General features: G+C 51.6%; 1 protein-coding gene across 2 annotated transcripts in view; it reads left to right on the forward strand.

Moving 5' to 3' along the window:
* Positions 1 to 14,500, forward strand: part of MLLT6 (MLLT6, PHD finger containing) — a 47,421-nt gene that overhangs the window by 13,759 nt on the left and 19,162 nt on the right. For both annotated transcript variants that reach the window (XM_074561929.1, XM_074561928.1), the window contains exon 8: positions 8,638 to 8,736. In XM_074561929.1, the coding sequence (XP_074418030.1) occupies positions 8,638 to 8,736 (99 nt within the window). The remainder of the gene's footprint in view (positions 1 to 8,637; positions 8,737 to 14,500) is intronic.

Here is a 14,500-nt window from a genome sequence, read left to right on the forward strand (position 1 = left end):
AACAAAAACATACTGATTAGTAATCTGCATTGTGGCCAGCAGGTTAATTGTAGGCAACAACAATAATTAGTATAAACTAGGTAGCATTTTGTTAGTCAGAGTAGCCACCATAGGGATTCCACCTACTTCAAGTCTACCTTTGAAAATAGTTTGTCTTCGATAAATGATTATTTAGAAGAACACTGTATGCCAGATCTGACTGGTACAATGGTTATTTATCTAACTCTGCTGGTTAAGACGTACTCATCAAAACTGCTGCAGTGTTACAAGATGTGTTAACAGCACACCAAGGTTCATAACTAACCAACTGCCTCACGTGACGAACGCTCATATTTCAAGGAAAGGCAGCAGTGAATGTGGCAGGCAGAATCCCAGCAGACTCCTGGCTTCTGACAGGGATGCAGGTTGCAGCGTAGAAGGGTCTGTGCCAAAAGAAATGAGGAGGCCAGAGGCTTCTGAGGTATTTGTTATTTATAATAATAAATAGCCCTAAAAGGCAGGACATGCATTTTTTGGAGGATCCAGGTTCGAAGGCTAGTTCAAGGCAGCAGAATAAGAAATCCTCCCTACCCCTTGATACAGCTTTTGTATTATCAAGGATGCAGTGTAGTACTGCCACCCTCCTTCGCACCCTGTCTGTACAAAGCAGTGGGGTAGGATCTGAAACAGAAATAACTTATACAGGAATACTGACAGTACGGTCAGATAGTTTTTAATACTTTATGGGCCACATCCTGGTTTTCGTAAGCAGAAATCCAGAATTACTCTACCAAGCAGCCGCTGGATATATTCCACTATAATCAGAAGCCAAATATACCTTGTTGTATAAACACAATTGGTGATACCCCTGCAAATCACAGTGCAAATCTTTTAAGTCTTACCATAGGTGTCTGGCTGTTTACTTCTTTTTTGTTTGCTTTTGTCTTGTTGCATACAATGCATAAACGATTTTGAATGGTAATGATAATGACCCACATCCAGAAACAGCCGGATGACTCTCCGGTGGGTTATGTGGCCGAAATCTGATGGATCTCAGCCCAGTCTCCTGGGGACAAGGGCATCCAGGCTTTCAAAAGCAGTACGGCCATCAGTTAATACTGACTGACACCCTCCTGGCGTGCCCAGCTGAGAGTCCATAAATCGTGTGGGCAGGAAAGCCATCTCCCTCTTTATTTACAGAGGTTATCCCGCAATATCCAGTTTGAAACGCTGCCCGCTATGTCCATTACGTGTTTGGGAAGCTTGCCCAAACCGTACCTGATACATGGGCAAACAAGGCAAACCTCGCTTACAAAGTGGTGCCCGCCCCGCTGCCGACACCGAGTCAGTACATTTCCTGCTGCCGCCGACAAGGCTAAAGCGCATAGGGAGTATTTACTCCTCTTGTGTGTTCAGCTGCTGCGGGGAGAGGAGGAGGAGGAGGGAGGGAGAAAGAGCATCTGTGCCACGGACGGGGAGCGAGCACTTGGCACAAGGTGCGGGGCTGTACTGGAACGTGCTATTTTTAGCCAACAAGCAGGCAGAGGCGGGGGGAGAGGGCAGGATCGGGGTGATTGACGGCGGCTTTGGAGAGCTCAGCTGTAATTGTAACTGACAGGCTGCACAAGTCCAAGGCTGGGGGACCGTACCAGGGTTTCTATATTTGCACAGCGCCTGGTGGCCGGGGTGGGAGCGCAGTCACGTGCCTGGCAGGTAGGAGCAGGGGAGGTGCTGCTTCCCGGCTTTGGTTGGAAAGCAGGTCAGCGCCAGGGGGAGAGTGAAAACAGGAGGAATATGGATTTATTTATAGGCCTCTCAGTGGCGCTTGCCACTATTGTTAGCCTCTGGGTTCCTCACAAACGTGCAGAGACTCCGTCTCGCTGCTGCCTCACCACTTTCCCCTGCGGATGGCTCATTGGGTTTGTGAGCAGCAGATCCGATGGAGGCCCCTTCCAGGGCCGGGATTGCTTGGCAGGGCCACAGCGCAAGTGCAAAATCAGCTCCTTCCACACGGAGAGGGGGAGACAGCACGGAAAGGGGGACGAGGCGTGCAAAGCAGCCGAGACGGGCAGGGTGAGGAGGGCACTCTGGGCTTCCAGGGGTGTTGGGTAGTTCACAGGTCTGGGGGTGGTTGTGAAGTGTGGGGTGGGTGTGAGGCGGTGTGGGAACGCAGACCTTTCCAAGAGGTGCCCCAAGAGGGGGATGAACCATTAGTTCCCACATGGTTTTGGAGTACGTGACTAGCAGTGCATGATTTAATCGCACATGTTTCAGGGGAACTGGGCGTGCTGCTGTGCTGACCTGAAGCAGAACAGCTTTTTCTTGAGCCTGTCCAGCTGTGCAGCCGGCTGGTCCCGTCCTCCCGGAGCTGGAGGCGTTGCAGGGGAGCTGATCGCTCAGCCACAGCTCAGAGCGTGTGTGTGAGCCCCTGGGCTGCAGGTGCTCATGGCTCTCTGCTCCAGAAGGAGCTCAGGGCCTGACAACTCCCTTCCAGTGCAGGGCTGCAGCTGTTTACTTAGGCTTTACGGAGGAAAACTCTGGCTGAGTTAATGACTAAGTGAGGGGCACAGGATTTAACCCAGTGGCTTCAGTAAGACAGCAAAGACTCGGGATTTGGACTCCTAAGCCCTGGTGTAAAACAGTTCAGCATTTGTGAAGAGTCTTGTTCTCTGCAGAACAAGGGACAATTGTGATGTGGGACTGCGAGCCAGCGTCGGCATCCCCCGCCTCTTGCAGGCACAAATGACACCAGCCCAAGCATTTCCTTCTGTGCTGCCCCGAAAATGGGAGAGCTCCAGGCTTTGGGTTTTCCTCAGAACATAGCAGGCCTTTAGCAAAACCAGCCCCATTTATTTCTTTGGGGTTGGTATTGCAATGTGTGTGCTCTACCCTGTGGGAGCCTTTGCAGGGTTTGTTTGTTTAAAAAAAGAAAGAAGAAAGAAAGAAGGAAAACAATAGCTAAATACCAAGAAAATGCTGGATGACGCACAGGGGTTGAATGAAGTACAGATGTTCTGTCACCTATATTGTCTGCTTGAAATGCACAGAAAAAAATTACCATGCTCTGTGGAATGAAATTTGTCACACCAGGAGCAGACGGGAGCACATGCGCTACAACATTTTTAGGCATGTATCCCATGGAGGGAGACAGTCATCTAGTGTTATTCTTAGTGAACACCTGGAACCCATCAGTAAAATCAGAGGACTTTTAATTTGGTTATGGGACATTGTTATGGGAGGAACGGTCCCTGCCAGTGACATAGGAAAGAGAGGGAAGCGCTTGGAGCAAATAAGCCCACCTGCAGGTGTTCCTCAGGTCTGGGTACGGAGCCAGTTCTCCACAATCATAACGCATCTTCAGCTCCTGAACTGCTTCCCTAACTACGGGGGCACTTTATGGGGGTACGGGGACTGTCTCTGTCCTGCTCCCCTTATCCCTTTAGCAGCGGCCAGAGCAGCGCACGAGCCCCTGGTCCCACGGCGGCTGAGCAGATGCCCGGCAGAGCCTGCCTCCCCGCTGCCATCGCCTGTCTGTCTAGACCCAGTGCCAGTGGAGGAAGCAAGCCAAGAACCCAGCCTGGCAGACTTAGCACACTGGAGAAGTTGTACTGGGCTCAAAGCTAAACCCAGTGGGTCTGTGAGGGCCTTTGTGTTTGCATTCGAGTTGGTGACACAGGTCTGCCTCTTGGAGTTCTGTGTCCATGCAGGCACCAAAGGGCAAAGTGGACGTTTTTTTCAAGTGGGATGCAAGTGGCTCCTTGTGAGACCAGCACAGGTTTTTTGGGAAGGAGTACTGAACCTAAATCTGCTCTGATCTAGCTATAGTAGCCTTATTTCATCGCATCCTTGACTGGCTTTCTGTGACCTCTTGTTATGTGGGTGTTTAACCACCCCCGGCAAATCCTGAAGCAATAATTTGAGAGCGCACAAAGCCCAGCAAGGGCTGGCTGTGTGGCCTTGTGTAAAACCTCTCGTGCACTCGGAGTATACCTCAAGGCAAACCTGCCAAATCCCCAGCACGGCCCTGGTGCAAGCGAGGTTGCCGACAGGGGCTTAGCGTCCCTCTGCCCGGTGCTGCCTTCCTCCTGGCTGCGGCTGCCATGGCTGCAGCAGAGAGCCAGGCCTCCTTCTCCGGGTGAGGGAGTTCAGAGAGCCTGGGAAAGAGGGAGGGAGCAGCAGAGCCCGCTTGGCTCTTCCCAGCTCTTCCCTCCCTCCTTCCCCTGCCCAATCTACTTCTAATGATCCAACTGCCGGTGTCCAGCAGATTAGAAGAAGGGGCTCCGGGAAGGGGAGACGGCGGTGGGGGGAGCGAGAGGAGCTGTGCATAACCCTTTTTGGCAGCGACAGATCCTGTTTCGTTCCTCCTGCGCTGGGGAGCTCGAAGGGAGATTGTGTCGCCGGCACGCCCCCCCATGCAGCCGCACTCCCCCCGCCGCAGGCCTGTCCTGCTCCGTGCCCACATGCCAAGCCCCAGCTGCTCAGTCCTGCATGGAGAGAGTTTGTTTTCCATGAAGTTTGTTGCTGGGGGCAGGTTCATGTTCCCTGCAGACCGCAGTTCGCCCAGCCAGCCTACTGCAGGGAGCACGGAGTGGCTGCAAGGTAGGGCTCGGCTTTTGCTTGCAAAGGTGGGATGGGGGCGTTGGAAGGTTTCCTGCTCGCACAGTGCATCCTCCCTCCCTCCTCCTCCCCTGAGTCCTGCTTCGTGGCACAGCCAGGCAGGGCTCCGTGGGCAGGCTGGGCTGTTGGCAGTGGCTGTGTGGTCTGTGAAGTTTCCTGCAAGGAGGGTTTGGAGGGGGGGTGCCTGTGTGCCAGGGAGGTGAGGTGCTGGACGCAGAAAAGCCGGGTGGGGAGAGGGCACTGGAGAGGCAGGGGACCAAGTGTTTCTTCCCCCCTCTCCCCTTGCCCCCCCCTTCCCTTTGGGCCCTGCAGCTCTTGCAGGAAGCATTTGGAGCCTTCTGGTTCCTGGAGAGAACCCACACGTTTAAAAGCCTCTGGTGCAAGCTTGGGAACGCCCCGGGTTGTCTGAGGGCCTGTCAACACAGGCAAGATAGCCAGGAGTGACTGAGCACCCTGACCGTCTCAGTGCCGTGGTGTCTGCGGGCAGCTGAAGTAACCGTCTCACCGGTGCCTTGGTCTGGGGGCAGCCCAGCCCGTCTGCAAAATGCCCATGGGGTGACAGAGTTAATTGTCCTGCCCGTTTAACACAGGGCACTGCATTTCTCCAGTAATATTGAAGAAGGTGTCAGGTCCTGTTGCCCTCCTGAGTTCCCAAAGGCATTAGAGAGTAACTGGAAGGTGGGAGGTGGGTGCTACTGGGTGTGCAAAGGCAGTGGGCACCCCAACTCAGCAAAGACTTAGGACTACTGGCTGAAGGCCAGAGAGCTCCTGGGTCCCTGGCCCTGTGGGTTTCTGCTCTGCCCAAGCAAGAGTGAGACAGAGAGGCTGGGGAGGAGGTGCTGTGGGAGAGGGAGAAGTGCTTGGTAAGCACCACGGAGGAGCAAAGTGTGCCTGTGGGCATGGCTGGGGGCTGCGTGCAGGGACACCAGGCCGCTGAGCTCCTCCTCAGGCTGCGGTGGTCCTGGTTTCAATGCGCTCCTTTGAGCAGAGCACGAAGACTGGTCTCTGTGGGACAGATTTTCTAAATGGTTTGAGTACAGTTGCTCAGCACATGTAGTCGGGGCCAGATCTTCAAAAGAGCTTAATACCCAGCATTTAGCTTTTTGGAAAACCTGACCATTTATTCAAGCATCTAAATGGGAGCTGAAGCATTCCAGAAATCTGGTCCCTATTGTGCAGGCTGGGTTCTTGCTGAATATGTACATATGTACGCACTCCTACATCTAACCAGGGGACTGCTCAGTTAGCTGTTGTAGACTCTGCACTGCCGACAGCGAAGGGAGGTTTTTCAGACAGGAGACAGCCAGGATTTTGAAGCTGGAGGATGTGAGTTTGGTGGTTGCCATCACAATGAAACTGTGGGAGGTTTTTATAGTTCACTGCGGTGACAGTCAGGACATTTCTGCTTTTCCCCATGCATGTGTATGGGTGGATGTGTGTGTATGTACGTGTGTAGGTTTGTTGTCGTTAGCCAAAATGGCTTGGCTCTGCCTTGTCTCCTCTTGACCATGATATGTGAAATTAAATCAGTACAGTGCTGTCTCTCTGGCATTTGCAGTATTGTATCTTATTCCCTCCTGTTGCAACTTCGTGATTGAAGTGCATTTGGGATTCGGGGTCTAAAAATGAGAGAACAAGCTTCGTGGTATTCAGAAAGTTTAAGGACCGGGGTTGGTGCAGTAATTTGGCAAAATGTATTGTAATGAGGTGTCTGGCTCCCGTTTTCCATTTCTAGCTTCCGAGAGTGGCACTGGCAGCATCTGCAAGTAGGCGAGCGTGTGTCCAGGTGGGGAGGGGGATCTCTTGACTTTTCTTTCTGAATTTTTGGATGCCTTCCTGTGAAATATCAGCAAGTTTTCTCGTCCCGTGTGCCCTGGTTTTCCCATTTGTAAAATGAGATGTAGATATTAAAAACTTCTTTTCAGCTCGTTGAAACTCTCTGCTGTGTGCTATTAAGTGAGTGCAATGTTACTACTACTGGAATAATGAGCACTGATGTGCACGTGCTCTGTGACGAGCTGCCTAACTAACTGGGACACAGTTTCTCTGTCTTCCTGTCCTAGGAGACCCAGGAGAGTTAGACAGTGTTTATAGCATGAGAAGCTCCCAAGTATTATGAGATTTAGTAAAGATTTAATTTTAATTTGTCTTTTGGCACTTTGTAGAAATCATGTTTTCAAGCTTTCCTTGTTCACTGCAAAGCAGGAAATGTGTATTAAAGAAAGAGGAAAAAAGAAAACAGATTCTGGTAAAATACTGTAGCTCTAGGAACCGAGGCTTTAACAGATATGCCAAACACCGGGAGCCTTGTGATAAAATGATGGATATTGACAGCGTTGGTTGTGCACTCAGCAAGTGCAGTGAAGCTCGAGGTTGGATTTGCCTCCTTTTTTTACCAGCTCATCCCAGTGAAAGCTTCCGTCACGGCAGGTTTACGCTGCAGGGGCACTGGGGGCTGCAGCATGGGGTCTCTTTTTCACGCGCGATGGAAATTCAGCCAAACCCGCACTGGAAGGTGCTGATTTCTGGACCACTTTTGCTTCACCTCCACTTCACTTCATGCCTGCCTTCTCCAGCCTTTTCCTCCTGCCCTTTCCCTCCTCCTGCCCCCTTTTTCCCCCATTTAGCATATTGTTTCCTAAGCTAATTATTCCACTCTCTTCCCCCCCTCCACCCCCCAAAAAACCACAGAGTGGAGCTCATGTATTTGCTGCAATCGCATCTTCCCCTGAGCGTCCCGTCTTTGGCATGTGCTGGCGGCTGTAGCCTCAGGGCTTTGCCTGCATGAGGAAGCAATCAGCGTCTTTCTGGAGCATCAATGAATTTTGATGTGACTGGTCTGTTCTGAACCCACCTTCGGTCCAGACTGAGGACTTCAGCTTCTAGAATAAAACACCCGTGTGTGGGGCTTGCATCAGATTAGGCATCCTTTCCCACTAAAAGGTCTCAGAGGCAAGAGGATGGATTTTTCTAAGCCCTGCATCTCATGCAGGTGTTTATCTGGCAGCAGCTCTCTTGGTCCACACACCAGCGACCACACTGGGAAGTTTGGAACTCAGCACAAAAGTTTCTGCAGCTTCAGTACAGAAGGATGCATCTTTAGCTGACATTGGTAGCACAGAAAAGCTCCCGTAGTCAGTTGAGCATGTTCCCATGGGAGCGTGCAGCTGAGGAAGACAGGGATGAAGCAGGAGCGTGTGATGGAGCATGCTCTTCTCTCCATCCATCCCGTGTGCCAGCTGGCCTGGGCATTCTCAGGCCCCACGGACTTGAAGTCACGCAGGCCTACATTTTCAGTCCTTTCACTCCTTGGTTACAGTCCATTCCCCAGGAGAACATAAAATCAGGGCAGGCAGGACTCAGTGTTTCTCAGGCCATGATTTTTCCTTGGTTTGCAATTTGAAGAATCCCATGTTTCTGGGGCTTCAGTGAGAGAAAAAACAGGATGAAGAAATCTAAATAGTCTGTCTTCTGTTAGCAGAGATGGACCCAGACCAGCTGTCTCTTTTGGGAGGGGAGATGTGGGGGATCTCTAGGTTAGGCTCCAGCCAAGGTTCCAAGATCTCCACTGACTGATCTCTTTACCTGTGCCCGTGCAACACGTGCTGAAATCCAGACTCTCCCATTGACTGTACAGGGTGTATCTGAGAAACCCTTGAGGAAGGGGGAGAGTGAGGGTGAGGGTGCACAGAGTCCCTTTGGGGAAATGGCAAGAGGAAGGCTCAGGTTTCTTGAAATCAGCCAGAGCTTGTTAAGTCCTTCCCTATCATCTTACCATAAACTGATTCGTGGGCTTCTGTTGATATTCTGCACTCCAGATGTTGGCTGCAGCTGGGGTAAAGATAGTGGGACGCTCCCAGCCAGAAGCTGGGATGTGGGGGAAGGGATACTGGGCTCGTGTGGATGGGTGGAGAAGGAAAGAGGAATATGAATGTATGGTTGTAAATCCACCCCTACACACCCTCCTTTCTTTTCCCTTACAACTGCTATTCTCAGCAGAGGAAAAGTTAGCCTTCCAGTACTTTCTGATTTCTCTTGCAGAGTCGGAAAGACAAGGAAAGACCTAAACAGAAGCACAAAAAACGTCCGGAGTCTCCCACCAGCCTTACCCCGTCCTCGGTGCCCGTCGCTGCAGAGAAGGTACCAAACCTGCAGGGTGTGAGTGCGTGAATGTAGGGTGGGGAGGGAGGGCGGGGGAAAACCATCGGCACTAGCTTTCCTAGGAAGCGGGGAGGAGAGTACAGAAGAGCAGAGAAAGGCTTTTTGTCCATTTATTTTGATTCCTGATTCGTCACATTCTCCCTCTCTCTGCCTGACTCCCCACCTCGACGCCCACCTTGGGAATTTAACACGGCAGCTGTCTTGATTTCTGTCAGCACTGACGACACAATCATGCAGCTAAACTCCCAAGTGATTGAGCTGTAAGCGCCAGCCTGTTTTGCAGCAGATGTTCGGATTTGAAGCTCTCGCAGAATAGATAAATATCCATGCTTTGGCCTTTTCTGCTGCCACATTGTAAACAGCTCAGGCAGGTGGGTAAGCAAGGCAAGGCTTGTGGGAGGAGGTGTTATCTTTTATTAGACAAACTGATAGAGCTGAGGGGGGAAAAAAAAGCCAGGCAATCTTAGAAGCACATTATATCTTCAGAGTGCATAATAGAGGTAGCTTTTCTGTCTGAGACAATGGGAGGTTGGTTCCTCTTTAGTTCCCTCATTTCAGGAAAATTGAGGCAGAGAGGCACAGTGTGGTAGCCTATTTTGCTGCTGAGGCGTACAGGCAGTCCGGTTCCCTGCTGGGAAGATGTCCCTTGTGCAGGTTTGTTTGCCCAGTGCCCAGGGCTGGTGGGGCACAGTCAAAACGTCAGCGTGCTTCTGGTATTCTCTGCTGAAATCGTGCTGCTGACGTGGACTCTTGCACCTGGCTGTAAATCAGGATAGCCCTGAGCTTTCTGTAATTTGTGTGAGACCCCAAACTCCGGTAGTGCAGAATAGACACAGTGGAACTTGCCTTGAGCTCGCATGCGACAAGGTGAAGGCCAAGTTTGCAGTTGTTCAGGGTCAGGGAACGAGTGAGGTTACTCCAGCACCCGGACCTTTGGAGTTGTACTCTCCTCTCTGTAGTGGGAAAGTAAACTAATGCAGCTCCTTAGCAGGGCTGTTCTGGTGCAAGTGAGAGTAGGATTAGGGCCAAGCTCCTGCTAGAACAAATAAACAACGTGGCCCAGGAATGCCCTTTTGTGCACAGAAATGCTACTTGGAAAGGCTTGGGTGTCCTTTACATGGCAGGGACCGCCTTGTGAAAATGAAAATTCACGGGCTAGTGGTGTCTGCATATGTGAGAAACACTGCAGGGGCAGTCTGGAAGAGTGAAAGCTCCTGCCAGTCAGCACAGGGTTGCTTTGGGTTAGGACTGAAGAGGATTTTCTATGTTCTGTGTGCAGCCAAGCCTGGAAGCAGGGAGTAGGTGTAGGTCAGAGCTGAAATGGCAAAGCTGGTCTCATAGTTCTTGGGCTGGGAGCCACAGAAAGTTACAGCGGGACAGTGGAGGAACAGCCTCTGAGCTGCAATCACTCTTGATTTACCTGTGCTCATGTTAGGGCAGCTCAGCTCTGGCTTTTGGGAACAGCAGATTCACCCAGTTAACAGAGCTGTCAGGAGCTGATGGCCTAAGAAGATTATTTTCAAGCTGAACTGAAATCCAAAACCTGACTCTTGGCTAGCTAGAGTGGTTGTTAGACAATTACCCACTGTCTCCTCCAAAGCCCTGCCAGACCTTATAAATAAGGAGGGAAGGGTGCAATTCAGTTTTACAGCAGCTTTCAACTCTTTGTAAGCTAAAATTCAGGAGATCCTAATTACTGTAGCTGTGCTTGAGTGACAGGGTTTTAGTGTTTCCCTAGGGAGTTATTATTAATCCTCATAACAGAGAGTGTATTTCCCTTGCTTTTTTTTTTTTTTGTGTGCGTAGATCCCAAAGCATTGTTTGAACTCTCTGTTACCAAAGGTACATACTCTGGATCAAACCTAAGAGCTGCTACAACCTTGCACAAACCCCTCAGGGGGTGGTTGTATGAGGCTTTCTAGAGAGTTGCATCAGTGTAACGTTGCACGGGTTAGACTAATGTAAAACCTTGAAACACGTTAATGTAGCATGTCCAAACAAGTGTCCTATTTGAAGCCAAAACCATCTTTGTCCTTTCTGGGTGTTAGATTAGTACAGCTCATCCCAGTAGAGTGTACTGGGGAGCGAGTAGTGTAGATGTGGCAAACCAACAGCTGACGTGACTCTGCAGAAGAGCGTTGCTAGTTCCTGCTGTGCCATGGTTGGAGTCTGAAGAGAGCTGGGGTCTGTTCCTCTCTTTACCACTTGCATGATCTTGGGCAAATAATTTATTGCCTCCTTCTCCAAGTTACCCAATGAACCAGAGCATAAATTCCTCAGGGATAATCCCTGCAGGTGACACGGCCCCCAGTCTTCCGTGGGGGGCAGCTGGGTGAGAGCAGATCCCAAAGACCTTGTGGCAGATGGTTGTGTCTGGGCACCTGGGAGAAGGACACTGGCCCGGAGCAGCCGTGCAGAGCTGCAGGAGGCTGATGCAGCCCTTGATGTCCTCGCCAGCCCCATACTGGCAGCTCACCATGCCTCTTGCACTGTAGCCAAAGTGACACCAGAAACAGTGAGTCCCAAGTTCCCGTCCTGGTGCGCAGGCTGTGCTGGAGCAGGGGTTGGGCTGGAGGCACCGAGCATCACCAGTGGTTTGGAGCCGGCAATGAGGAGCTGGAGCATCGGTCAGATGAATCAGCAGAAGGGCCCTGGCACCTTTTGCTCCATGGGCACTGGCAGTGTGGGCAGGCTGTAGTGTGGCACCAGGCGATGGAGAGGTGTTACCAGTACCTGAATCCACACTCCAGTCTGCTCCCAGTTTGCTTGGCCTAAAGGGAGTCTGGGGCAACAGATGACTGAGCCTCAGTGTCAGATGTTGCTATCAAAGTCCTCGTAAACTTTCAGCAACCCTTTAATAATGGATTTTTAGAGCTATAGTCCTATACGGTAGGACTTTTCAAGCTGCTTCACCACATTAGGCTGACAGCAGTGGAACTATGTTTGGTTGCTTTGGAGGAACAGTGGTATATCCCACTTCCTTGTTCCCTCAGGCAGCCTGGCCTCTGGGTTCACCTTTTTCTTTAATTTTGCAATCCAGATTTATTTTCCAGTTCCAATTTTCACCTAATATGTCAGCCACCCTGTGCTCCCCTCTTGAACCATTTAGTTATGAAGAAGGTCCTTTGATGTGGTTTCAGTCTTCCTCTTGAAATCAATTGTGCTAGACCTCTGACTTCTGCCAGGTTTTCGAACATCTCACTGAGTGCTTCCCTGCGACTTCTAGGAATCTAAATACCAGTAATATCTGACACTTGGACTCTCCCCGGCCTCCTGTGTCCTGTCTGTGCAGTGACAACCTCTCACCGCCTCACCCTGGTCTGGGGGACAAACACGCTGCAAACACAGTGCTGCGGCCTCAGCTCTGGTCTACACCGGAAAGTGAAACTAGGGTGTGAATTCACGGCATGCAAACGACTCTTCACAACACCTCTTCTGAGCTCTCCTCCTGCCTCTGAAAAGTGTCTTTGGGTGGTGCGATTTTCATCACTCTCAAAGAGGGGCAGGCGATCCTGCTCAAGGGGCGCAGGAGCGTCCCTTCCAGAGAACATGCAGAGCAGCTGACGTGCTGAAAATCCCCCGGTGGTGCTCCGGGGCTAGGGCTTTTGGGTGGATTTGGAGGTGGAGGGGTTGTAGAGAGTGGATTTGTGCTGGATATAGGCTCTCGTTCATTGTCAGGCCGGCTACTTGGAGCTCCTACAGACTTTCTGGGGACTGGGAAAGAGGCAGAAAACATCCCCTCTGGGTAATAGTTTCTGGCTATAATAGTTTCTGGCTATTTCATGTGGTCTATTCAAAAACTACAAAATGCTGCCAACTAGTAATGCTTTTGAACAGCCTGTTGGAAAGATGGTATTCATGGAGCGGGCCTGGGGCAGAGGAGGGTTTCTCACCAGGGGAGGAGCAATGAGTCTCACCAGTAAGCCTTGGCAGCCAGGGCTGCTCCAGCTCTGGAGCCACACACTGCCAGACAAATTCAGGAGGCAGTTTAGGTGCTCGGGATCTCTCCGTGTAGCTGGTGCCTGGTTCTGGCGATCGAGGTTAGTGAGCAGGCGAAGAGCGAGCAGCATGTCTCTCCCCTCCCCCTGCAAATGCCCCTGGGGAGCCGTCCTGCCGCTCTCTGTTGCACTTGCAGTAAATCTGCAGGATTGCAAGCCACCCCAGCTGCCTTCTCCTGCCAGCTGCAGACATCATGATCACTTGTTGACACACACTCACACATGCTACGTGTTTTGGGCTGCAACATCTGGCTCGATCTGGGTTCTGTAATCTAAGCTGTGGATGCCAAGGCCTCCCTGCACCCACCCTCTCCTGGTCAGGTGCTGGGAAGGGAGCACAGCAGGGTGAAGAGCGCATGATTGCAGGGAGATTTTCCAAGTTTCCTGCTGTTATTTGAGCTCTCGGCATCTACCCAGGACCGGCCTGGAGCTGACAGATCCTGGGTACCTCTGCTTTACGCCTGGCTCAGGCAAATTCACAGTCACTGTGATGGGTAGGGGTTTGTGGGGGAAGGATGATGATTACCCCTGCAAATCAAAGCATGGATATTTGTGGTAGGAATCCCTGAGCCTTTTACCATGCCTTGTCCTGACGTGAGTGGGAATTTGCTAGTGACTTAAAAATAAGAGGTTTGGCCCGTCTGTGTCTCCTATCCCCACTCACAAAGAACAGCAGCACGGTGCTGCCTGATCTTGAGGGTGAGGGAAGGGATGTGGTAAAGGTTGTGAGTGGCTCAGACGCAGAGACACCGTGGCTTGTACACACGCTTCGGCCCAGAGCTCCTGCTGGAGACTCGTCTGACCTCTAGCTAGCGATCCAGCGTGGAAAGGCAGCTGATGCTTCCAGCCTGCCCGGGTGGCTGCTTCAGCACATCGCCCTGCGGTGCGTGGGCTGGAGGAGCTGCTGCTCTTGTCGCATTGTTCCTCGTTCATGTCCTCCCTCCTTCCCTTCATCAGTAGTTTAATCCAGGGCAAAGCCGCTCTGTGTTTCTGACGCGGCACCAGCCTCCCCCACCCCTTCTGTATTTCGTCAGTGGTTCCCTCTAGGAGCTCGTCCCGCCAATCAGGAGGCAAAGAGATGCTCTTCTGATTTCCCATAAATAAATTAATGAATGAAGAGCTTGGGTGCTGCACAGTGTCACAGAGAGGCCAGGAAACAGGTACAGCCCCTCGGGGGACAGCGAGTGCCGGGGGGGAAGGAGGTGCGTGCATGCCTGCGCTTGGGTGTCCGCGCGACTTCGTCTTTCTCCTGGCTCCAGGTTTGAGGCAGGAGTTTCCCCACCAGACTGTCACCTCCAGCTGGGGCAGCAGGTTTATTCTGGTGGCATTTTTCAGTTGGTTGCTTTAAATAGACCTTCAAAATGTAGCTGCTGCCTCATTTTGAAAGAGAGCTCTCCCACTTCCTCAGTGCTTCCCTATTTTTTTTTCCTCTGCAGCATGCCCTCCCCCCCACCTGTTTGCAACACATGAAACGTTGCTGTCTCTGCACACACACACACACACGGATTTCCATGCTGGAGAAAAGCCGATGAGCCAGAGATTGAGACCTCTGTTTATGCAGAAGGCAAGCAGCAGGCACGCAGGTTTCTCCAGTCCTGCTCCCTCTCGGCAGCAGCCCGAATCTCCTTCGCTAGGGAGGCGATGGGACTGCAGCCCTCCTTACTGTTATTAATATTGGCATAATGGTAGCAGACCCTCCCCTTCAGATCAAGGCTGTGTTGTGCTTGGCAGTCCACGTGTGTCTC

Source organism: Larus michahellis, chromosome 18 (genome assembly GCF_964199755.1).
Source record: "Larus michahellis chromosome 18, bLarMic1.1, whole genome shotgun sequence".
Classification (NCBI taxonomy): Eukaryota; Metazoa; Chordata; class Aves; order Charadriiformes; family Laridae; genus Larus; species Larus michahellis.